Here is a 20,618-nt window from a genome sequence, read left to right on the forward strand (position 1 = left end):
TTGGACAGGGGAGCTGTGGCCACAAGTGCCTTTGCTGTGTGCTGCCTGGTGAGTTCAGAGGTACATGGTGCATACTGTGCCTGTGGGCAGCAGCGCAGGCACACAGAGTAGGCTGGCAACGGCCTCACTCAGCAGCAGCAATAAATCTGCTTTCAAACTGGTGCAGGAGTAGTCAGCTCCACTGACATCTGACAATTACCCATGTAACAGTAGTGCTGCTTCCTTGATGGGCTGGACCGTGCTCTCCATCAAGCCAAGGAAAGTCAGGAAAGTGGTTCTAGTCCTGTCTTTGCTCCCTGCTCTGTGACTGTTGCCCTGGTGGCCGTTGGGGCACTGAACACAGGTAGAACTTGTCAGCATCTTTGGCCCATAGCATCACTGCTGGTGCTCAGGGCAGCCTGGGTGAAGTTAGCATAAGTCTGGGGAAACTTTCAGGCAGGATGGACAGAGGATGTGGAAGCGTTGTGCTGGTGGCTGCCCAGATGTCCCCCGCTATCCTGCAGCTGCACTGAAGGTACTGAGCTTCAAAGTGAGGAGAAGAAGGCATCTGATGAAGTATTTGTGTATTTGCTGCCTGGAATACTTGGCAAACAGGATGGCTACAGACCTTTCAGTGAGGCCTGCGTGGAGAGCTGGTCCTGTGTAAGGGAGAAGCCACCACTCAAAGTAACACATTTCCCCCAAGCAGGGAATGGTGCTTCAGGGTAGCTGGAGCAGCTGGCACTGCTTCAAAGACTGGTCCAGATGAGCAAGGAAAAAACAGCAGCAGCAGATTGCTTGGGAGGCCCCGCTTCTTGTCAGAATCAGGCTTTTGATGTGAGACAGCCTTGGATGGAGATGCTCACAGTGATTCTTCTGCTGATAGCTGGGATAGGCCAGACCCGGCCTGCAGCCTCGGTACCGGAGACGCCCGGCCACGGCATTGCCGGGAAGGCGCGGCGGGGGCGGCGGGCGGTCCCGAGGGGCAGGGGCGGGCGGCGGGAGCCCTGTGGCGGGGCTCGCCCTGGGCCAGCTATTTTTGCCGCCGGCGCGGACTAATCCCCTGAGCCGCTTCCCGGCATTAGGTAACGGCGCGGCGGCATGCGCTCCGCGGTGTCCCCGGCCCGGGCAACCCCCGGCAGTCGCGGCGCGGCGGGACCGGCGGCGGCACGCCCGGTGCTGCGGGCTGGGGGCCGTGGGCAGCCGCCGCCGAGCCCCGAGGGGGCCCGGACCGAGGCCAGCGGGTAGCGGCGGGCGGTGAGGAGGGCCGGGGGCGGACATGCCGGGCCCGTCGCCCGGCGGCTCCCCGGAGAGGGAAGCAGGGGCCGGCGGGCGGCCGCGGGGGCCTGGCCAGGACCGGCGGGTGCGGTTCCGGCTGCCTCACACCGCCATCGCGGTGCCGTCGGTGCGCGAGGAGGAGCAGCTTTTCTACCGGCGGCTGGAAGCTCTGGCAGTGCCGGGGCCCGGCGGCTTCGGGCCGCTCTTCGCTTCCGACGGTTGGAGCGACTTGACGGGTGAGCGCCGACGGGCGGCCTCAGGGCCAGCCGGGCCGGCGGCCCGGGCTAGGACGGCCGGTACCGGGGAGACTCGAGCAGGGAGTGCCAATTTCGGGACTCCCGGCTCGGCTGTCAGCGCCTCCTCCCGCGCAGAGGACCGGCTGCTGCGGAAGCGCGTGGTGCGGGCCGGGCCGGGCGGGCCGCGGCCGTTGCCGGGCCAGGAGGTGTCGGTGAAGGTGCTGGGCGCCCTGGAGGACGGCGGGCTGGTGGAGAGGGACCCGCGGCTCATCTTCGTGCCGGGTCACGGGGACGTCGTGCAGGTGAGCCCGAACCGGTGCGCGGTTCAGTGCCGTGCGGGCTCAGCGCCGCCCTGGGCTCCGACCCGCCAGCCCCGCCGTGCCCGTCCACAGGCTCTCGAGCTGGGCGTCCCCACCATGCAGCCCGGGGAGGTTTCCTTCTTCCTCGCCGCTTTCCCCTACGCCTACGGCCGCCCGGGCAGGTAGGGCGGGGGAACGAGCAGGCGGGGACTGGAGCACGCGGGGGGCGGGAGGGCAGACGGACCGGGGCGGGCGGACAGGAGGGACAGGCGGGGACAGGAGGAGCCGAGCCAGTGGGGCCGGCAGAGCAGGGCACCGGGGCGGGCAGGGGTCGCGGGCAGCCGGCGCTGTACCAGCAGGGAGCCCGACGTGCCGTCCGAGGCGCCGCTGCTGTTCGAGGTGACGCTCCTGGAGGTGCGGGACGGCCCCGACCCGCAGCCGCTGCCGCCCGCCGTCCGCCTGCGCCTGGGCTCGCAGCGCCGGGAGCGGGGCAACTTCCACTTCGCGCGGGGTGACTTCGCCGCGGCGCTGCGGTCGTACCGGCTGTCCCTGCGCGCCCTGGACGGCCCCACCGCCGGTGAGACCGGGCGGGAGGGAGGAAGGGCCCGGGGCTGCGGGGCTGGAACGCTGAGGTCGCCACTCGCCCCGCAGCTGCGCCCGGACCCGAGGAGGAAGAGGAGCTGCGGGAGCAGCGCGTGAAGTGCCTCAACAACTGCGCGGCTGCCGAGCTGAAGCTGGGGCGGGCGGAGGAGGCGCTGGCTGCCTGCGAGGCGGCCCTGCGGATCTGCCCCGACAACGGTCGGGCGTTGCTACGGCGCGGGCAGGTGGGACTCGCATCGCCCCGCAGCGTCCCGCTCCGCTCGGCCCGGCCGTCCAGCCACCCTCCGCTCCTCTCCCCGCAGCTGCTGGCAGAGCAGGGCCGGGACGCAGAGGCGGCGCTCGTCCTGAAGAGAGCCCTGGAGCTGGACCCGGCCAGCAAGGTGCGGGGTGCGAGGGCGGGCGGTGGTCCCACAGCACCTGGTACTAGGAGTGACGCGGAGGAAGAGGATCTCGTGGGAGTCGGTGGGTCGGGTGTCCCACCGCAGCCGCCCCTCGTCCGCAGGTGATCCACACCGAGCTCTCACGGCTGGCGAAGCGCCAGAGCCCTCCATCCAGCACCGGCCCGCAGAATTCCCGCCACGACCCGATGCCGCCGCCGAGCCCCGCGTGCGTAGGCGACCTGGGCTGTGCAGGGACGGATGCCCGTCCCGTACCCGGTTGGCGCGGATAGCGCTTATAGCCGTCCCTCCCTGTAGAGCCCCCGCACCGCCCTCGGCGGAAGGAGCGATCTGAGCGGCCCCGCAGCGCTCCAGAGCCTGACCGAGGACATAGAGGAGCTCTCGTACCATCCTCCCCCCATCGCCCCACACTCCCTGGGGCGGGACGGCGCCCGCCCCCTGTTCCGCACCGCCCGTCCCGTCCCGCACCGCCCGCCCCCTGTTCCGCACCGCCCGCCCCCTGTTCCGCACCGCCCGTCCCGTCCCGCACCGCCCGCCCCCTGTTCCGCACCGCCCGTCCCCTGTTCCGCACCGCCCGTCCCGTCCCGCACCGCCCGCCCCCTGTTCCGCACCGCCCGCCCCCTGTTCCGCACCGCCCGTCCCGTCCCGCTCTCTCCGCGGGCGGTGCTCTCGCACGCCTCGTGACGTCACGGCGGGGGGCGGTTCCTCCTCGCCCGCATCCTCTCGCGCGGAGGCGGCTGCAGCGCGTGCGCCCAACCTTCCGCCTTTTTCGCCCCCGCCGGCAGAAGGGAGGCCATAGCCTGCGGCCAATCAGGCGGGGCCTTGCCGGAGAGACACGCCAATGGGAGTGAAGCGGGGGGTGGATCGGCGCAGTGATTGGCTGTGGCATCCCTTAAAGCGCGGCGTGGGGCGGGGCGCAGAGGGGGGGTCAGTGCGGGACGTGGCGGTGGAGTGGAAGTGGGAGGGAGCGGCGCCATGACCCGTGAGTTGGGGGGGAAAGGCAGGAAGGAAAGGGGGTTGCGGCTCACGAGTGTGGTGGGAGGCTGCCCTGGGACCCGGGAGTGCGGTGGGGCCGGGGTCAGGGGCCATGCCGTGATCCGCCGGCGCGCCCAGACCCGGCCTGCGGCCAGCGGTCGGGCCGGGTGTGGGGGGTGGCGGCGCGGCCCGTAAGCGCGGCCGGGCTGCGCTGAGGCGGCCGCGTTTGGCAGGCGGGAACCAGCGCGAACTGGCGCGGCAGAAGAACCTGAAGAAGCAGAGCGACTCGGGCAAGGGCAAGCGGCGGGACGACGGGCTCTCGGCTGCCGCCCGCAAGCAGAGGTGAGCGCCGGGCCGGCCCGCCGGCTTCCCCTACCCCGCTCCCTGCTCCCGCCCCGCGGCGGTGCCGGCCCCGCCGCCAGCCCCGCCGCGCTCCCCGCAGGGACTCGGAGATCATGCAGCAGAAGCAGAAGAAGGCCGATGAGAAGAAGGAGGGCAACAAGTAACGGGCGGCCGCGCCGGGCTGCCGCCCCAGGGCCGGTCCCGCCGGCAGGATGCCCCGCGCCGCCCCAGGCCGGGTCCCGCCGGGACCCCCGGCATCGCCCCGCGCCCTGCGGCGCCGTCCCCTATTAAAGTAGCTGTGGAGCCCTGCACGCTGCGTCTGCTCGTCCGTGCGCCGGGCGGGGGGTGGGCGAGCATGGGTATTGCCGGCGGAGCAATCGCGTCCGCGGAGAAGGACCGAGCACGGCCGTGGCGGAGTCAAGCGGCGGCATCTTGACGGTGAGGAACAAAGGTGGGGTCGGGCCTGGGCGGCCCTTGGGGCAGCACCCGGGGCTCCGCGCGGGGCTGAGGGCCGAGCGCCCCGGGGCGGCTGGGAGAGCTGGCAGCGTCGAGGAGTGAAGGTGACCGGCACGGCGCCGGGGCGCAGCCGGGGCTCCGGGCCGCTCGGAGGGCGGCGGTGGAGAGATGGCGGCCGGGCCTGCGCACCGGGGGAGAGCCGCGCTGCGGCACGGCCGGGGCGGGCCCAGCTGCGGCTGCCCGTCCGGCAGCAGCGCGGAGCCGTGCGCCTGGCGACGGGGTCCAGCCCAGTGCTGAGGCCGGCGCCGATCGGCCTTTTCACCTCCCCGCAGGGCCTTAATAGTGGCGTCAGCCTCAGCCGGCAACACGGCGACGCGTCCCGCGTCCCGCCGAGCCAGATGCAGCGCCGCCTTCCACCGCGCCGATGCCGTCCTTGGCGCTGGTCTCGCAGAACAGGCAGCCCGGAGGCTGGGGCTGGCAGCGGGGCCCTAGTTACCCCGGGGGCCCTGAGGAGCTGCTGCTCGCCATGGCCGGCTGCCTCTGGTCTGTGTGCACCCCCTCGGCCAGGCCACAGCTCCGTCTTGTTCCCCATCAGCATCAATGGCTGTGACTGCTCGACTGTAGGACAGAAGGGTGCTATGGGGCTCTCTGGGGCTGCCCCAGAGGGCCATGCCAGTGCTGTGGCAGGCTGCCCAGTGGCCTGTGCTTGCAGCAGGCATGAGCAAGGCATTGTTTCCCCAGAGGACAGCCTGTGCTGCCTGCAGCACGGGGGTCTAGCAGAACCCCGCTCAGGCTCTGCGGGGACTTGCAGCAATGCTGCTGACTCGGGGTGTTTCACAGAGCTGGCACCCCCTCCCTCCATCCCCATGGCAGCAGCCTGCGCAGGGCAACGGCCTAGGCTCAGTTCAGAGTTTTATATAAAAATGTATTCAGGCAGGTATTTACAGTGAATGCACCACGGCAGTGGCAGCCAGGGCAGAGCGCTGCTCCCCCAGTGCACCCAGTGAGGCCAGGGCAACCAGGCTGCGGGCTGAGCACCTGCCACCAGCTGGCTCTGGCCCTTTGGGTGGCCCTGGCATCCACCTCCCATGTTCCCCTCAGGCTCTCGGGTGCTGCCGTCTGCTGGGACAGGGGGTCGGGGGAGGCCAGGAGGACCAAGCAGGGCTGGGGCACAGGCACGGGGCACAGCAGGGACCAGCCCTGGGCGCAGTTTGTCCCGGCAGGGGCTATGTGGAGACGTTGATGCGCTGTGGAGCACGTCGGCGCCGCACAACACGTGGCCCTGTACTGCTGCGTCTGTGTTGTGGGGAGCCGTGGAGGCAGAAAGGGCTCAGCAGCAGCCACAGGTAGAGCAGGACACAAGCCCAGCACGAGGACACCTTCACCCAGAAGGTTGACCAGCTGCCATGTGTGAAGGTGGTCTCCAGCACTGCGTTCTCATAGCTGGTGGGAGAGGGCAGGGCTGGGTACCCAAAGGATGCCAGCAGAGGGGGTTCCAGTGCCAGCTGCAGCCACCAGATCACCCTGTGTCCCAGTGGCCACGTGCCCCTGGGCATGTGCCTTCCATGGCCCCCCAGCCCTTCTCGCTGCGCTGCACGGCTGCCACGGGAGCAGTGCAGGTCTGCGGGCACGGTCCTGAGCAACCCCAAGCAGGTGCCAGCTCGGTGATACTGGCACAGCCTGGCACAGAGGTTTGGAGTGAGAGCAGGGAGGGCTGGGCAGCAGCAGAGCCCTACCTGAACCAGTTGGTGAGTGTCATCATAACATAGAGCGAGGCAAGGAAGAAGACAAAGTGGAAAGCTGAGTAGCTGTAGACCACCCGGTCCTGCTCATCCTCGATGATGAACTGTCCTCTGGCACTCTCCTCTACTTGCTCACATGTCTGGTCAGTGCCTGGGGGAGTGTGGGGATATGGCACTCCCAGGCTGGGACACAGGCTCTGTCCACTCCCACACAGACACTGCACTCACCTCTCAGCTCCTCCTCCATCTTCTCAGGGCAGCAGAAACAACAGGAAGGTTTCTGCAGGGAGAGCAGAGTGCTGACTGCCCAGCCCCGTGGCCAGCAAGGCCAGGCTGAGCCCTGCCTGATGCCAGGGCAGGTGGTGTGGGCAGCCCTCTGTGCTTTGCCAGACAGACCTGCCCCTCTCTGGGGCTGGGACAGGGCGTTGAGGTGGTGGGTCTGGGCACCCTTAGCAGGAGGACACGGAGCACAGCTGCATCCATACTCACTTTAAACTCAAAGCTGTAGACTTTGACCATCCAGAGGGGCCCAAAGACCTCAGCGAGATACGAGGCTTCATTGCTGTGCCCAGGAGAGAGGCAGAAATCATGACACAGGCACCCATCACGCTGTGCTAGGCTCCCAGCCTGCCCCATAGATTCCCAACGCCACAGGAGCTTTGCTGTGCTGCCCGTGTCCACCCACCAACGCCCCACCTGCTCCTGCCCTGCCGCCCCTCGGGACAGCCCTGGCAGCCCGGCCGTGCCCGGGCAGGGCGCACGCACCATGCGAAGAGCACGCAGGCGTACATGATGGCAGCGCCCAGCACGGCGACGGTGGTGTCCTCTGTCTGCAGCTCATCCTGCCCGACCCCCGGGAAGCACACAGTGAGGTTCTGCCCCTTGTACAGCACTGCAAGGAGGTGGACGTGAGAAGGGCATGCATGATGGGGGGACGGCTGGTGGTGGACAGGGCCACCCACCTCTCTCTGGGGGACGGCTGGACAATGCAGAGAAGGTGAGGTACATCACATAGCAGCTGATGATTGAGGACTGCAGCAGCCCTGCCCGCGGCTGCTCTGCAAGAGTGCAGATAGAGGTGTTACTGGAGTTCCTGGAGTAGCCTGAGCTGGTGGGTGGGGCTCTGAGGGGGCCCTGGGCAGCCCCCTCCTGCCACTCGCCCATCCAACGCCTTGTGCCAAGGTAAAGGAAGGGCCAGGAACCAAGAACTGAGTTCTCCTCCAGTGCCCCAGTGCTGGCCCTGAGCTGGGGCCCACAGTCAGCACAGGACACAGCTGGCCATGCAGCATGGCAGCCCCCAGCACGCTGTGCTGTGTGATACTCACTGAGCCGCACACACGGTGTGATGGAGATGAAGGACATGATGCCACAGAGGCTGCCATTGATGGCAAGCAGTGCTTTGTTGAGGTGGCAGGCGGCTGGGTGGGTGTAGAACTTGTAGAGGAAGGAGAAGGCGGCAGAGGCGAGGGTGTAGAAGGTGGCCGTGGCCAGCAGCACAGCCAGATACCAGCGCTTGTCCTGCGCAGCTCCTGTCAGCCTGCAGAAGAGTGGATGAGCAGTGGCAGGGGACAGGTACCCACCCAGCACCCCGGCACTCACCAGTTCTTGTTCCAGGTGTGTGCAAAGGCTGTGATTAGCACCAGCTGGATGAGGATGAAGGCGAAGCCCCCACAGACACCTGTGTAGTGCCAGGCTGGGGGAAGATGGCAGAGGTAGAGATGGCACAGGGCAAGTGGGGCACAAAAGGGGTGCCCAGGGTCCCAGCTCAGGTAGGGTGGGGACACACCTTGGATGAAGTTCTCCTCAGGGATGAAGAAGCTTGCAGCCCAGAGGCCCACCAGCACCAGCAGTTTCAGGAGCCAGAACCTGCAGAGCAGGTAACGTAAGTACGACAGAGCCCCTGGCAGCCCCATCCCAGGACACCCTGTCCCAGCCCCACGGCCCATCCTCACCCGTTGTGGAGCTGCGCACGGCAGTCAGAGCTGGAGCGCACGTTGAGCAGCAGGGCAGCCTGTGCCAGGTGGAAGCAGGCAGTGCCAAAACAGACCCGGTACACGGCCGAGGAGCCCACCAGCTGCTCGCAGTCTGTGCCCCCAGGCAGGTGTTGGCACAGCACCACAGAGAAGGGCACCTGGCAGGCACGGTGGTTGATGGGACAGGGCTGCTGGTGCGTCCACCCACCATCCCCCAGTGCCCATGGCATCCAGCACATCCAAACTTTCAATATTCCCACCATTCCCAGTACCTTTCTCAGTACCCTGGGACTGCTGGGACCCCCAGCATGCCAGGCAAATCCTGCATCTCTGGTACCCCTGGCACCCCTTCCTGCTTGGCACCTCCAGCACCCTTGTCACTCCCAGCAGCCCTGTCACTATCCCACCATCCCAGTATCCTCAGAATCCCAGTACTCCTGATGCCCACGGCAATTCTGGCATGCCCAGTGCTCCCCTGGGTGCCCTGAAGTGCCTGGCACCCCAGTACCCCCAGAACTCATGGTACCCTTGGGACCCCCAATACTCCTGGTACCCTGGGTGTCCCGGTTCCCTCTGTCACCTTCTCCGTGATAGCCTGGGCCACAGTGCGGGACAGCATGAGGCAGCACACAGCAGAGGCCAGGACGTGCAGGAGCGTGTAGAGGATACGCGTGCTCGTGGACACGCGGAGCCCGTGACAACCGCAGCAGAGCTGGGGAGGGGCACTGTCAGTGGGGATCCCAGGGGACCGGCACTGCTCCCCAGCCCGGCCCAGCACACCCTCCCCGCCCAGTCCGCTCCCCGTCCGCTCCCAGCCCCGCCGGACCCCAAGTCCCACCTGGAGAAGCAGCGGGTGCAGGAGGTGCCCCCGTGCCGCTGTGCCCGCCATGGCCCAGCTCGGCTCTGCTCAGCCCCCGCGGCGTTGATGGGATTAGGGGATTGTCAGCTCGGCCCGCCCTGCCATCTGCTCGCTGTTCCCTCCAGGCAGCCAACCCTGGCGTGCTCAATGGGCCCCGTCCGGTGACTCCTGGCCTTGGGCATCCCTGCCCTGAGCCCGGCCCTCCTTGGGCAGGGCAAGGCCCGAGCAGGTGCCCTGGACATGAGCTTGCGTGAGGGGCACCTGTGTTCTGCACACGGCGTCTCCCTGATGCCAGAGCGGTACCATACAGCTGTGTGGAGGGGCTGGGGATGCGGAGTTTACTGGAGGGGGGAGCAGCCCCGGGCACAGAGGCACCCAAGGGACACAGGCACCTCGCTGGGTAGCGGGGCGGCGTGAAGCGCATCCAGCGGGTAGCAGGCTGGCCCAGGGTCGGCAGGAGCTGGGGACAAGCAAGGGGATGCAGGGGGCTGGCGTCGCCTTCCTTCAGCCGCTCCACAGCCACTCGGGCTTTGTGCGGGCAGAGCCCTGAGACGGCGGCTGGCGGGGCTGCGCCTGCAGCGGCGATGACACGGATCTCCCGTGCCCTCCTCCAGCGCACACGGCGCGGGGCCAGGCCCGGCCCGCGGTGTCCCCACGGCGGGGGGTGACACGCCACGGGAGCGGCGGGGGCGGCAGCCGGGGCCGCGCTGCGGTACGGCCTCCGACGGCCCGGCACCGGGGCACGGGGAAGCACGGCCACAGCCCGGCCGCTTGTCGCCTCCGGCAGCGCCCGGGGAGTCGGCCAGGCCGCCGCCGCGGCTGCCCCGTCCGCCCATCCGTGCGAGGGCGGCGGCGGCCATGTCGGGCTGGCTGATCCGGCAGTCCCGGTACGCCGCCAGGGGGCACTCGCGGGCAGCGGCGGGGCCGCGCCCGCCCGGCCGGCTCCGCGCCTCGGCAGCGCCGGCGGCCCGCTGCTAGCGAGCGGCCCGGAGTGCCGGCGCTGCCAGCTGCGAGCTGCGCGGAGCCCCGAGAGCGCCGGGGAGCGCTGACCGTGCCCTCTCGGCGGGGCCGGGCCTGGAAGCCGGCCTCGCCCGCGCTCCGTTCTGGCGGCGCGCGCCGCTCGCCGCCCCCGCCGGCGGCGCACGTGACCGGAAGCGGGCCGCGGCGGCATGGCGGCGGAGGGCGATGTGGAGCTGGAGCTGGAGACGGAGCCCAACGGCTCCGGCGGCGGCAGCGATGGGGCGGGCGGGCGCGCGGCCGAGAAGCCGCGGAAGCACGATAGCGGCGCGGCGGACCTGGAGCGCGTCACGGACTACGCGGAGGAGAAGGAGATCCAGAGCTCCAACCTGGAGACGGTGCGGCGGCGGGACGGGACCGGGCCAGGGTGGGAGGCCGGGCGCTGCCTGCAGCGGGGCCGAGCCGGGCGCTGACGGCCGCGCCTGCACGCCCGTGCCGGTGCCGGTGGCCGTGCCGCCGGCGTGGCGCTGACCCGCCCGGTGCCGCGCATCGGGGTGACCGCGCTCGTTCTGGCAGGCTATGTCGGTGATCGGAGACCGGAGGTCCCGGGAGCAGAAAGCCAAGCAGGAGAGGTAACCGTCCGCGCTCGCTCCGGGGCAGTGCCTGTCTTGTAACTTGTCGCCACTCGGGACACGACTCAGGCATCTGCTGTCCTGTGCGACATCCCGGCCCCTCCCCGGCCCCCTCCCAGCCCCACGCTGCTGCGAGGGGTCGCTCCTGCCCACCTGACGGCCGAGGGAGCGCCGGGGCAGGGGCCGGCGGGGACTGTTGGTCACCGGAGGTTTGTCCATCTCTTGCCGTAGGGAGAAAGAACTGGCAAAAGTGACCATCAAGAAGGAGGACCTAGAGCTGATTGTGAGTACGGGCGGGACCCCAAGCAGGCTGTGACATGTCCCAGATGTGGGTGCACCCACGGAGGAGGCCGGGGCATCCTGCCCTGAGGCCGGTCCAGTGTCCCCATGGGTGGGTGTCCCCCAGAGCCCTGTGGGTGCTGTATGGGGCTGTGTCTGTTTTTCTGCAGATGACAGAGATGGAAATATCGAGGGCCGCAGCGGAGCGCAGCCTGCGCGAGCACATGGGCAACGTGGTGGAGGCTCTCATCACCCTCACCAACTGAGCTGGGGGGCCATGGGCTGCCAGGCATGGGCCTCTTGCCATAGCAATAAAGGCACTGGTGGGACTGGGCTGTCTTTGTGGTCTACACAGTGCTTAGCACATGCCCCTGGCCCTGAGTGCATGGCACCCACAAGTGGGACCCAGTCATGTGGTATTGTGTTGGCAGTGCCAGCTGGGCACCCCCTTGACAAGAGCAGGACAAAGTGACCTGCCTGAGCAGTGAGATGTTCTGCTCTCCCCCTCTTTTAATCTCTGCCCCGGGACAGTACAAGCTAGACAGGCCCAGGCACAGTCCTGAGGCAGTGGTGACAGCTGATCGTGCATGCCCTGCCCAGGCTGGTGCCTCCTGTGCTACCCCAGCTCACCATGGCTCACAAGGAAGGCACAAGAACAGGATGGCCATGTCTTTAAGAACAATGGAGCCAGAGTAAGAAAATCCAATCTTTAATCAAACCCTCCCACCCCATACAGGTAGAAAAGCCAAGCCCTGCACGACCATGGTGAGGAGATAGGGTCACCAATGACCACCTCAAAACAGGGCCCAGACTGACACCTGGGACAGTACAAGCAAATGGTTGTAGAACAGAGAAGTGCAGAAGTCCTGTAATTCTTCCAGAAGTGGATGTGCTGAAGCCAGGGGTGGTGCTGCAATGTGCCAGACACTGCCAAGGCTCCACAGTGGCCGTTGCTCGGACATAGTGTGGCCACCAGCCTGGCCAGCACCACAGGCCATCGTCCTCCACACTGCGTGGGCAAGGAACCCTTCAGGTCTGCTCAGCACAGGGAGAGGCGCACCTCATCTGGGTAGGCATGGTACAGGGAGGGGAAGGGCTTGCCACCACAGGAGTCCTGGAACATGTCCCTTCTGGCCCTGCCCAGGCTCTGGCAGCTGGCAGAGCAGCGCCCTCCTGCCAGCATCTGCCACACCAGACCCTCCAGCCCGTGCTCCTAGGTAGTTTTCCGTTTCTTGGCCGAGGGTCTCTCAAAGACATCCCGCACCCCCGCTGCCTTCTGCTTAAAGAACTTGGTGTTCTGTGCACTCTCCTGGCCCCAGGCAGAGTCAAAGGAGGTGGTGTCCTGGTCCACCAGGTGCGTGTACTTCGTCCGCCCTGAGCGCCCAAAGTTCTTGACCTGGGGAGCAGAGCAGCTTGTGAGCAGCTGTTCAGGGGGATGCAGGACCAGCTCCTCCCACCTGCCCACCCCCTGGCATCCAGGCTGGGCACCCTCTGCCAGCATGACACGCACCTGCATGACTTTGGGCAGGATGGTCTTGTTGAAGTGGTCCTCGAGGGTCGGAGCACTGAAGTCCCTCTTGTACACCTCTTCATCTTCATCCTGCAGGAGGAAACACCTGCTTAGCCTAAAAGGTTCCAGCAAGTCTTGGCAGCAGCGGGGGAAGCTGCCTGAAGGTCGTATTGCTGCTCTGCCAGGGCTGCCACAGTACTTGCAGCCCTATTAACTCCTGCCAGAGTGGGAGATGTGAGCATTGTTCCCCAGGCTGCTTCTCCAGTGGCTCGTGCAGAGCTGACTTGGGTGTGTCAGCCTGAACACCAGCACAGGGACAGCTCTGCAGCTTCAGCTCCATTTCAACTGGGAACCCCTAACCTGACGTGCTCTGGTGAGGTTACTCTGGGTCAGCTTCAGCCCCGTGGTGCCTCTGAATATTGGTTCTTGTCCCAGGGCACCGCGGGAGAGGGGAGGCTCCCCACAAGGAAAAGGTGGCCCTGTGGTGTCACACCCGCAGCCAGTGCAGCCAGGCCTAGCCCTAAGCACACTCACCATGAAGAAGGCGCCGCGGTGGTAGTACTTCTGCAGGAATTTGTATTTGCCCTTCACTGCCTTGTTGGTGATGACTTTGCCATTGGCCCGGAGCTCAGCGCGGCGCTCCTCCTCCGTCAGGTTCCGCATGCGCTCAATCTCTGCCTTCTCCTTCTCCATGCTGGGTGGGAGAGAAGCTCCTGAGACCCTGTGTCCCCACAGCGTCTCCTGGGAGAGAGGCTGTCCCCAGCTACCACCTGAGAGCTTACACATTTACTGCTAGGGAGCAAAGGCACCCTGAGGGCAGGCAGGAGGAGCTCTGGGCATTCAGTCCAGCTGGGACCCTGCTGCCAAAGGGCAGCTGAGGAAAAGGTGCTTTAACTGCCTGTGGGCTCTCAGCCTCTAGCAGACAATACTTACGCTTCTCGTTCCTCGCGGTCTCGTTTGATACGCTTCAGCTCACGGACTTTCCAGGCCTCGTACTCCTCCTCATCGTTCTCATCATCTGTGTCAAGTGCATCCAGTGCTGCCAGTGAGCGCTTGTTCTCCTCCAGCTCCTTCTTTGCTTCCTCTTCCACAATCTGCAGTGAGGTCCAAGCTAAGCTTGCTGCAGTGACCGCCCTCTCCGGCCTCCAGCCCACCCCTCCGCACCTTTAGCGTGTACTTGCGCCGCTCCTCTGCCATCCTCTTTGCCTCCTGCTCCAGCTCCTTCTGCTTCAGAGCTTCTGCTTCTCTCTCCTGCACTGTGATCCGGTCCTTCCTGAGAGCAGAGCGGTGACAGCCTTCAGCCCTCCCAAGAGCCAGCAGTGGCTCAGCCTCTCGCTGGCTCCCACACCGCAGCTGCTTTCAGCCTTTGCCCTCTCCAAGGACAGGTCAAGTCCCGGGGCTCTCCCCTTCCTGGGGACTACCGCATCCTTTTGCCACAAAGAGCTTTGGTCAGACTCTGCAGCCTGATGTTACAGCAACCCAATGTAATTGATACAGGGCTGTGGGAGCAGGGATTGTTCCTTGCTCCCTAGCTGTGCCCTGCCAGGCTGTGACCGTCCCATCCCACCCCAAAGAGGTGAATGGCTTCCTCACAGTGAGAAGAGACCGTGGCTGCAAGGTCTCCTAGGGCCCCAGCTTCTGACTACCACGATCCAGGGCCAGCCCATGCACTTCCATCACCTACTTGCGAATAAAGACCGGTTTGAGACGTGGCTCCATTTCATCTTCGCTGTCCGTGTACTCCTCATATTCGGATTCTGACTCAGACTCTTCTCCAGACCGACCCTCATCTTCCAATTCCATCACTTCCATCTCCTCAGTTTTCCTCTCCTGTGCTCGCTGACGCATCATCCCACGCCGACGCTCGATCTCCTAATGGGGACAAGCACAGAGCAGTCAGAGGCCAGCCCTGCTACCACTTTTCTCTCTCCTGTGAAACACATGTCATGTCTGGACTGTTGGCTTTGAGAAGATGCACATGCCTTTCTGGATGTAGCGTGGCCTCCCCCAGTGTCCTGTTCCATGCCAGAGGATGGTAACCCGCCAGTTAAGTCATGGCTAGGTGTGACACTTGTCCAAATACATCAGACAGCCCACATATCCATGCAAAGGGTAGTTCCAGCCTGTGCCCTTCCAGCTTTCCTAGGCCCATTATCTGGCTCTGCAAACACACCTCATCATCAATCTCTTCCTCTTCCTCTTCACTGGTGTCCTCCCGCTCCAGGCGCCAAGCTTCTCCCCCCTCCACTTCTGAATCGCTTTCTCCAACCACCTCAGGTTCCACGATCTTGCGGTGTCTTGCCAGCCTGCAAGACATGCCAGTCAACACACGGCACTTGGGAAATAGGGGGCTACAGGCAAGGGACTGCTCACACATCACTTCTGGCAAGGCCACAGTAAGCACTGGGACTGCCAAACACGGCCACAGGGATACATTCCCTCAGGAGGCCACAGTGCCTGGGCACGGGCAGCTCTTCCCTGTCCATGCTCCAAGGAAGAATGGAGTTCCCAATGAGAAGACTGTTATTGAAAACAAAACCAACAACAGCTCCACGGGAGGCAAACAGCACTCAGTGGTGTTTTTCTGCAGATGACAGAGATGGAAATATCACGGGCAGCAGCAGAGCACAGCCTGCGTGAGGGCAGGGACAATGTGGTGGAGGCTCTTATCACCCTGTGTACACTTCATGAGACACCATCATTCCTCGCTACCCTGAGCCTCAGGACGCTGCACTAATTTCTATTTTGGTGCCTGTTTTTGATACCGTCCACACAAACACAGCTGGACATGGGCTGCACCTGGCTGGCTCCTGGCTGAAGAGCAGCCCCAGGTACAGTGCAGCATGGATATGAGAAGTCACAAACACTCCTGCACTGGACCATGTTCCCAGCTCCTGCCCTGTGCAGTTTCTCCCTGTAGCAGAGCAGAGTGCCAGCCCCCTGGCCCCACACAGGCAAAGGAAGCTCAGCTCTTGCCTGACCCAGCACTCACCGCTCCTCCACGTCCTCGGCAATGCGGTTCTGGAGACGCCGGAGCCGGGGGTCGTTGGCCAGTTCCTCCTCCTGTTCCTCGGGCTCGACCTCTTGCTCCTTCGCCTTCTTGATGAATTGGAACTCCTCATCCTCCTCCTCCGAGGACTCCATGGGCGCGTAGTCGGGCCGCTTGCCCGACACGTACCGCTTCACCTTCACCTTCTCCATGGACAGCTCGCCTGCGGACGCCGGGCCGTCAACGGGGGTCTCGCCGCCGCGCCCCCGCCTCCCCGGCCCCGCGCCCATGCGGCCACCCCGCCGAGCCCCGGGCCCCCAGCTCACCCTTCTCGTTGCGGACGGGCACGGCGCCCGCCGTGGACTGGATCGGCGGCTGCTTCATGAGGGCGCTGGGGACCGACATGGTGGCGGCGGGCGGGGGCCGGGCCGGGCCGAACCGAGCGGAGCCGCTGACAACGGCGCCTCGAGCGCTCACCCGGAACCGGAATCTCTGCCTCTTCCGCCGCGACCGGCGCCGTCCGTGGCCCGGAAGTGACGCTGGGCCGGGGCCGCTGCTCGGAGCCTCCTCCCGGGCCCGCGGTTCGGCCCGGCGCGGGCTGTGCCGGGCTCGCGGCTGGGTGCCAGGGCGAGTCCCCGCTCCTTTCGCACCCGCCTTCGGCCGGGAGGGGTTCCGTTCCCTCCCGCACCACGCGGGTTTCCCCCCGAAGGGGCGTCAGGGCGAGGCACCGGCCGAGCGGCCATCGGCCGGCGGGGGCACCGGGCAGCGCCGCGATAGCGCTCTGCTGCTCGCCCGGGGGCGACTCGCCTGGCGCCTCCGGCCGTGTCTGAATGGCGCCGGGACTCTGCAGGCCCGGCCGTCCCTCTGTGCAGGGAGCGCTCCATGCGGGGCTGGAGCTGGGCCGGCCGCTGCTGGAACACCGAGCGCTCGGGGTCACCCGCAGCTCGGTGACCGGGGGAACGTCCCCCGGCACATTCCTGTGCCGAACCGCCCCCCAGAGCCGGAGAAAACCGCCGCTCGCTTTGGCGCACAGCGGGGCCGGGGGGGCTGCGCCGTGCCCGCTGCCAGCGCGGCCGCTCCGGGCGGAGCGGGGCCCCGCGGCCGCGGCCGCTGCTGCAGCCGTGCAGCTCCTTCGTGCGGCGTCCGCCCTTGCCCCCGACAGCCGGGAGGACAGTGTCCCTGCTCTGCCCGCTGCCAGCCGGCTCCAGCAAGGACAGACAGCTCCTGCCCCGCCGCGGGCCCCGGAGCGCCCGGCCTGGCCAGCGCCGGGAGGCTGCGGCGGGGCAGGAGCTCCGCCGTGCTGCTCGGCAAGGCTGGGGCAGCTCCCGGGAGTCCCCCTGGCCTGGGTGTGGTAAAGTGTCTGTGGGGGAAGGCTGCGGCCACGGCTGCTGCTTGGGGATTTTCCATGAGCAGCCGGGCGCTGCCTGTGTCAGCAGGTCTCAGCTCCCGAGGGCTGCGCGGTCCCACGGTGTCGGGGAGCGGCGGGTGCGGGATGTCCCTGGGCGCATATCCTGCCGCAGAAGATAATCGTTTCTCTTAAGTTGGTAAAACTGCGTCACAAGCCACTACTGCCACGTCTGCCACTTTCTGCCTGCCACCTTCTGCTGGCTTCTACGAAGAAAGGAAGAGGAAACCCTCTTATCTTCCATGAAATCTGCTAGCTGGCAGGGAAATTTAGGATGCAGGGGGGCAGAGCCATGCTTTAACAGTTCACTGGCAGTAGCAGAGCAGGTGCTCTCGTGCTTGTGTGGCAGAGGCCCTGTGGGGTGAGGCCAGCTCTGGCAGCCAGGAAAGGCCAGGGCACATGTGCTTTTCCAGTTGGTGGGTCAGCAGTGGAGCACAATCCGTAGGGGAGTGCAGGGAAGTGCTTTTCTTTTGGTGTCCTTGGCCTGGGTTGGGAGATGTTCCTCTGGCAGCGTCTCCTGCAGCCAGTCTAGGGGAGAGCAGACCCAATTTTTGCAGCAGTACCACCCTAGTCTGGTCCCAGAAGTGGCTGCAGAGGTCCCAAGGCCACCACGGAGGTTGGCTCTCACCTGGGGGACTCTCCTTGGCCTACAGAGATGCCAGGGCTGGGCAGATCCAGGCATGGGGGCAGGTGGGCCCAGTCCCCTGCAGCACTGACTCAGTCCCTGCTCTAGTTCTGGGGAAGGGTGTCCCTGCAGTGCCCTCCATACAGACCTGTTTCTGCTGCAGGCAGAAATTATGCCATGAAGCCGATGGTTTGCCTGAGCAACTGAGGCATTGGTGCCTTTATAATCCTAGAGCACCTACAGCCTCCGCCAGGAACGAGCAAGAGTGGATCTGTGTGCTTGTTGGTGTGCTTCTGGCCTTTGCACCCAGGTGACAACCAGAACACCCACTCTGTGTTTATGTTGTTAATGTTGAGGGTTGTCACAGTGTGTTCCCAGCTGGTGACTCCTGTGCCACGTGGCAAGGAATAAGCTTTAACAGGACTTGGAGGAGCAGTTGGCCACAGCTATGAGGAAGCTTGGGGATTGCACACAAAGCAGATACTGTCCCATTCAGGTGAAGCTAAACTAAAGACCTGGGCAAAGAGGGAAATGCCTTCAAGCCTGGCTCACTTCTGTGGCTCCAGGTGCTGGAGGCCATGGCAGGAAGATGCCCCTCACTGTGAAGTCTTTTGCCCCATGTTCCCTTTCCCCAGTGCAGTGGCTGCTGCTATCTTGGCCCTGCAGCGCTTGGCAGTTGGCAGCTGGGCTGCAACAGGGTGGGAGGCACTTCATGGGGCTGAGCCCCCCATTTCTGGGCTGGTGTGAGGCCATGGAAGGCTGGCAGCTGTTCCATGAGTGAGCCTGGAGCACCGGCCAGTCTGCCCCTCAGTGCTGTGCCAGCCACACCTGCTGGTCTTTGGGCTGGGTTTGTGTGTCCATGCTTGTGAGCAGCCCCTCCGCAGCCCACAAAGCCCGTGGGCACATGGCATTCCTACTGCTGGGCTGCAGGTGGGCTCCCAGCCTGGCATTCCCTGCCTGTGTGTGCGTGTGTCCCTGTGCGTGTCACTTGTGTGCAACGCCCCAAGTGCCACGGGCACCTTATGGACTTAGGCTGGGCAAGGCTGTCCCTGCACCTGACCAGCAGGTGATGACAGGGTGCTGTCGCAGGACAGGTGATGGAAGGGCACATCCTGCAGCCCAGAGCAGGGGCAGAGCCAGACTAGGCTGTGGATCGATGCCTTGGCAGCATTAGGACTGCTGCTGACAAAGCCTAAAGCAGATAGTTACAGACCTCACCTTGAGCAGCTGCTGTTTGTGTCTGCAGCTGTATTGCAGGACAAGGTCAGGGTGTTTGGGCTGGGCCCAAGTCCCTGCATGTGGCCACAGTGAGATGTTGTGTCTGGGAGTCAGAGATAAATAGAGCTGCTGGAGCCAGCTGGACCTTGTGGAGCAGAAATCCTGCCTGTGCCATGGCAGTCCCAGCTCCCTGGGCACTAAAGGGCCTGCTGGTACTATCCAGTGTGGAGGGGAGGGGATGGGCTGGAGAGACTCCAGGGAAAGGGACGGCAGCCTTAGCTTTGGGAGAGTGTGAGGATGTGTGCAGGGAGAAGGCTGGACAGCACAACAGAGGGACTGTGGGCTCACCTCTGCTGGCATGGGCGGCAGAGCAGGCTGCTCTGTGCTGGGTAAACCTGGTGTTTATTTGGTGCATCCAGAAGTTTCTGCCTGCTTGGTTTTCTCTGCTGGTTTCTCTGTGTGGGCTCTCTGCCCTTTTCCTGCTATTGCCTATTCATTAGCTGCTTTCACCTGCAATCCTGCAGGTCCCCCAGACCATGGTCCCCAAGTGTGAGAGAAGGGTTTGTGATCCTGGCAGATGTGTGGCAGTCGCTGTTTCACCCCCTGGCTGCATGGTGGCTGGGGGCAGAGAGGGGTGCCCGGCAGCCCTGAGAGGCGAGTGGGGCACAGCGGCTGCTCAGGTCCATGCTGGGGGCCCTCTCTGCTCCTTCTGCAGCTGGGCCCGGGGCTGCTGGGGCAGCGGGTCTCCTCCCCGTCCTGGCATTGTGCCACCTGCAGCCAGGTGCTTCCCGAGCCAGGCGTTTTCTTTGGCAGGGCTGTGGGGTCAGCGCGGGTCCCAGGCCACGGTTTGCGTAAGAGCGCAGTGCTTCCTGCCTGCCTGCCCCGCAGCACCGCGATAAGCCCGCGCTGACAAGGGCCCTTTGTCAGCTCCTCTCAGCACCGCGTGTCACAGGGCTGTGCTGCAGCTCCTCACCTGCCTAGGCACGGCTGCCAGCGCCCAAAGGAGGCATCCAGAGATAAGGTTCACCGGTGGGGCAGGCAGCCCGTGTCCCGTCCTCCCTCCCACCACCGCTCTGGACTCCAGCTCCGGCCCTGCCCCTGCCCATGCATCCTCCATATAACCCCATGGGGCACAGCTGGCTCCCTGTGCCCCCAAGGGCAGGCCCGGGCTTGCCAGCTACAGGGACGAGTCCTGAGCATGCTGCAGTGACACTGCGGTGAGTGCTGCCTGTCTGGTGGGCGCCTTCTCCCCCTGGTGGGACCGTGGCCCTGAAGGTGGGCCTGGGGCACCACAGCCCCTGTGGCTGGCGGTCTCTGGTGCAGCACTTGGGGCTGGCTGCCAGGGTAGGCCCAGCCTGTGGCCAGGGTACTGCCCTGCAGAACTAACCCAGTTTAGCACAGCAACCTGCCCTGTGCTAGTTTTTCTGGGCTGTTCTCAGCATCTCGGTTACCAAGGTGACTGTTTCCTGTGTGATTGCTAATGCTTCACGATCTCGATCGTGGTATCTTAGTGACTTCCTTTTCTCTGTAAAGAGCACTAGGACCTGCTCCTGCCCCGGGCTGCCAGACTCATCACAGGTGTGGAGGATTCAGGTCAGTTTGGGTTCAGGTCACTTTGGGTTCTGCTGCATTTGTGTTGCTAATGACATGGTCCCGTGCTCACCGTGGATTGTTCTTTACAAATGACTGAAGCCGTGTTTCACTTCTCACCTTTTCTCCTTGGTGGAAATCTCTCTCTTGAAACGAGGCTAATAGATTTTCCTTGTGTTACTCTTTACCAGACAGATTTTCTGTCAGGCTGCTGCACACAGACCTGGGGTTGCAGCCCCACGATATGGACCTCATGGGAAGTGCGATTCCCGCAGC

General features: G+C 65.1%; 4 protein-coding genes across 4 annotated transcripts; 2 read left to right on the plus strand and 2 right to left on the minus strand.

The window, feature by feature from the left end:
- The first annotated feature begins 3,673 nt into the window (after positions 1-3,673).
- Positions 3,674-4,418, plus strand: SERF2 (small EDRK-rich factor 2). Its single transcript, XM_059482361.1, has 3 exons — positions 3,674-3,772; positions 3,999-4,107; positions 4,208-4,418. Exons 1-3 carry the CDS (start codon positions 3,766-3,768, stop codon positions 4,269-4,271), a joined length of 180 nt encoding a protein of 59 aa, XP_059338344.1. The 5' UTR covers positions 3,674-3,765; the 3' UTR covers positions 4,272-4,418.
- Positions 4,419-5,789: 1,371 nt separating this feature from the next.
- SERINC4 (serine incorporator 4) lies at positions 5,790-9,167 on the minus strand. Its single transcript, XM_059482459.1, is given in 13 exon segments — positions 5,790-6,006; positions 6,300-6,476; positions 6,478-6,519; positions 6,521-6,585; positions 6,795-6,867; positions 7,071-7,197; positions 7,268-7,363; positions 7,631-7,842; positions 7,905-7,998; positions 8,092-8,171; positions 8,258-8,436; positions 8,859-8,990; positions 9,117-9,167. Coding segments are annotated over 13 exon segments (1,545 nt in total).
- Positions 9,168-10,184: 1,017 nt separating this feature from the next.
- Positions 10,185-11,334, plus strand: HYPK (huntingtin interacting protein K). Its single transcript, XM_059482393.1, has 4 exons — positions 10,185-10,492; positions 10,671-10,726; positions 10,958-11,009; positions 11,176-11,334. The coding sequence occupies exons 1-4, from the start codon at positions 10,307-10,309 to the stop codon at positions 11,269-11,271; spliced, it is 390 nt and encodes a 129-aa protein (XP_059338376.1). The 5' UTR covers positions 10,185-10,306; the 3' UTR covers positions 11,272-11,334.
- A 364-nt stretch (positions 11,335-11,698) lies between these two features.
- Positions 11,699-16,011, minus strand: MFAP1 (microfibril associated protein 1). Its single transcript, XM_059482165.1, has 9 exons — positions 15,831-16,011; positions 15,508-15,727; positions 14,689-14,821; positions 14,200-14,387; positions 13,680-13,788; positions 13,449-13,609; positions 13,050-13,209; positions 12,516-12,605; positions 11,699-12,401 (listed from the first exon to the last, which is right to left on the minus strand). Exons 1-9 carry the CDS (start codon positions 15,907-15,909, stop codon positions 12,219-12,221), a joined length of 1,323 nt encoding a protein of 440 aa, XP_059338148.1. The 5' UTR covers positions 15,910-16,011; the 3' UTR covers positions 11,699-12,218.
- Between the last annotated feature and the right edge of the window lie 4,607 nt (positions 16,012-20,618).

This window comes from Ammospiza nelsoni, chromosome 14, assembly GCF_027579445.1.
Source record: "Ammospiza nelsoni isolate bAmmNel1 chromosome 14, bAmmNel1.pri, whole genome shotgun sequence".
Taxonomy (NCBI): domain Eukaryota; kingdom Metazoa; phylum Chordata; class Aves; order Passeriformes; family Passerellidae; genus Ammospiza; species Ammospiza nelsoni.

What these genes read in the sequence shown, in the direction of transcription:
- SERF2 (XM_059482361.1), top strand. An exon ending in GCTGCCGCCCGCAAGCAGAG is followed by an intron (nt 4,108 to 4,207) that starts GTGAGCGCCGGG and finishes CGCTCCCCGCAG; the next exon opens with GGACTCGGAGATCATGCAGC.
- HYPK (XM_059482393.1), top strand. Translation starts at nt 10,307, where the DNA reads ATGGCGGCGGAGGGCGATGTGGAGCTGGAGCTGGAGACGGAGCCCAAC. An exon ending in AGAGCTCCAACCTGGAGACG is followed by an intron (nt 10,493 to 10,670) that starts GTGCGGCGGCGG and finishes TCGTTCTGGCAG; the next exon opens with GCTATGTCGGTGATCGGAGA. An exon ending in AGGAGGACCTAGAGCTGATT is followed by an intron (nt 11,010 to 11,175) that starts GTGAGTACGGGC and finishes GTTTTTCTGCAG; the next exon opens with ATGACAGAGATGGAAATATC.
- MFAP1 (XM_059482165.1), bottom strand. Translation starts at nt 15,909, where the DNA reads ATGTCGGTCCCCAGCGCCCTCATGAAGCAGCCGCCGATCCAGTCCACG. An exon ending in AGGAAGAGATTGATGATGAG is followed by an intron (nt 14,388 to 14,688) that starts GTGTGTTTGCAG and finishes TGTCCCCATTAG; the next exon opens with GAGATCGAGCGTCGGCGTGG. An exon ending in AAACCGGTCTTTATTCGCAA is followed by an intron (nt 13,789 to 14,199) that starts GTAGGTGATGGA and finishes CTCTGCTCTCAG; the next exon opens with GAAGGACCGGATCACAGTGC.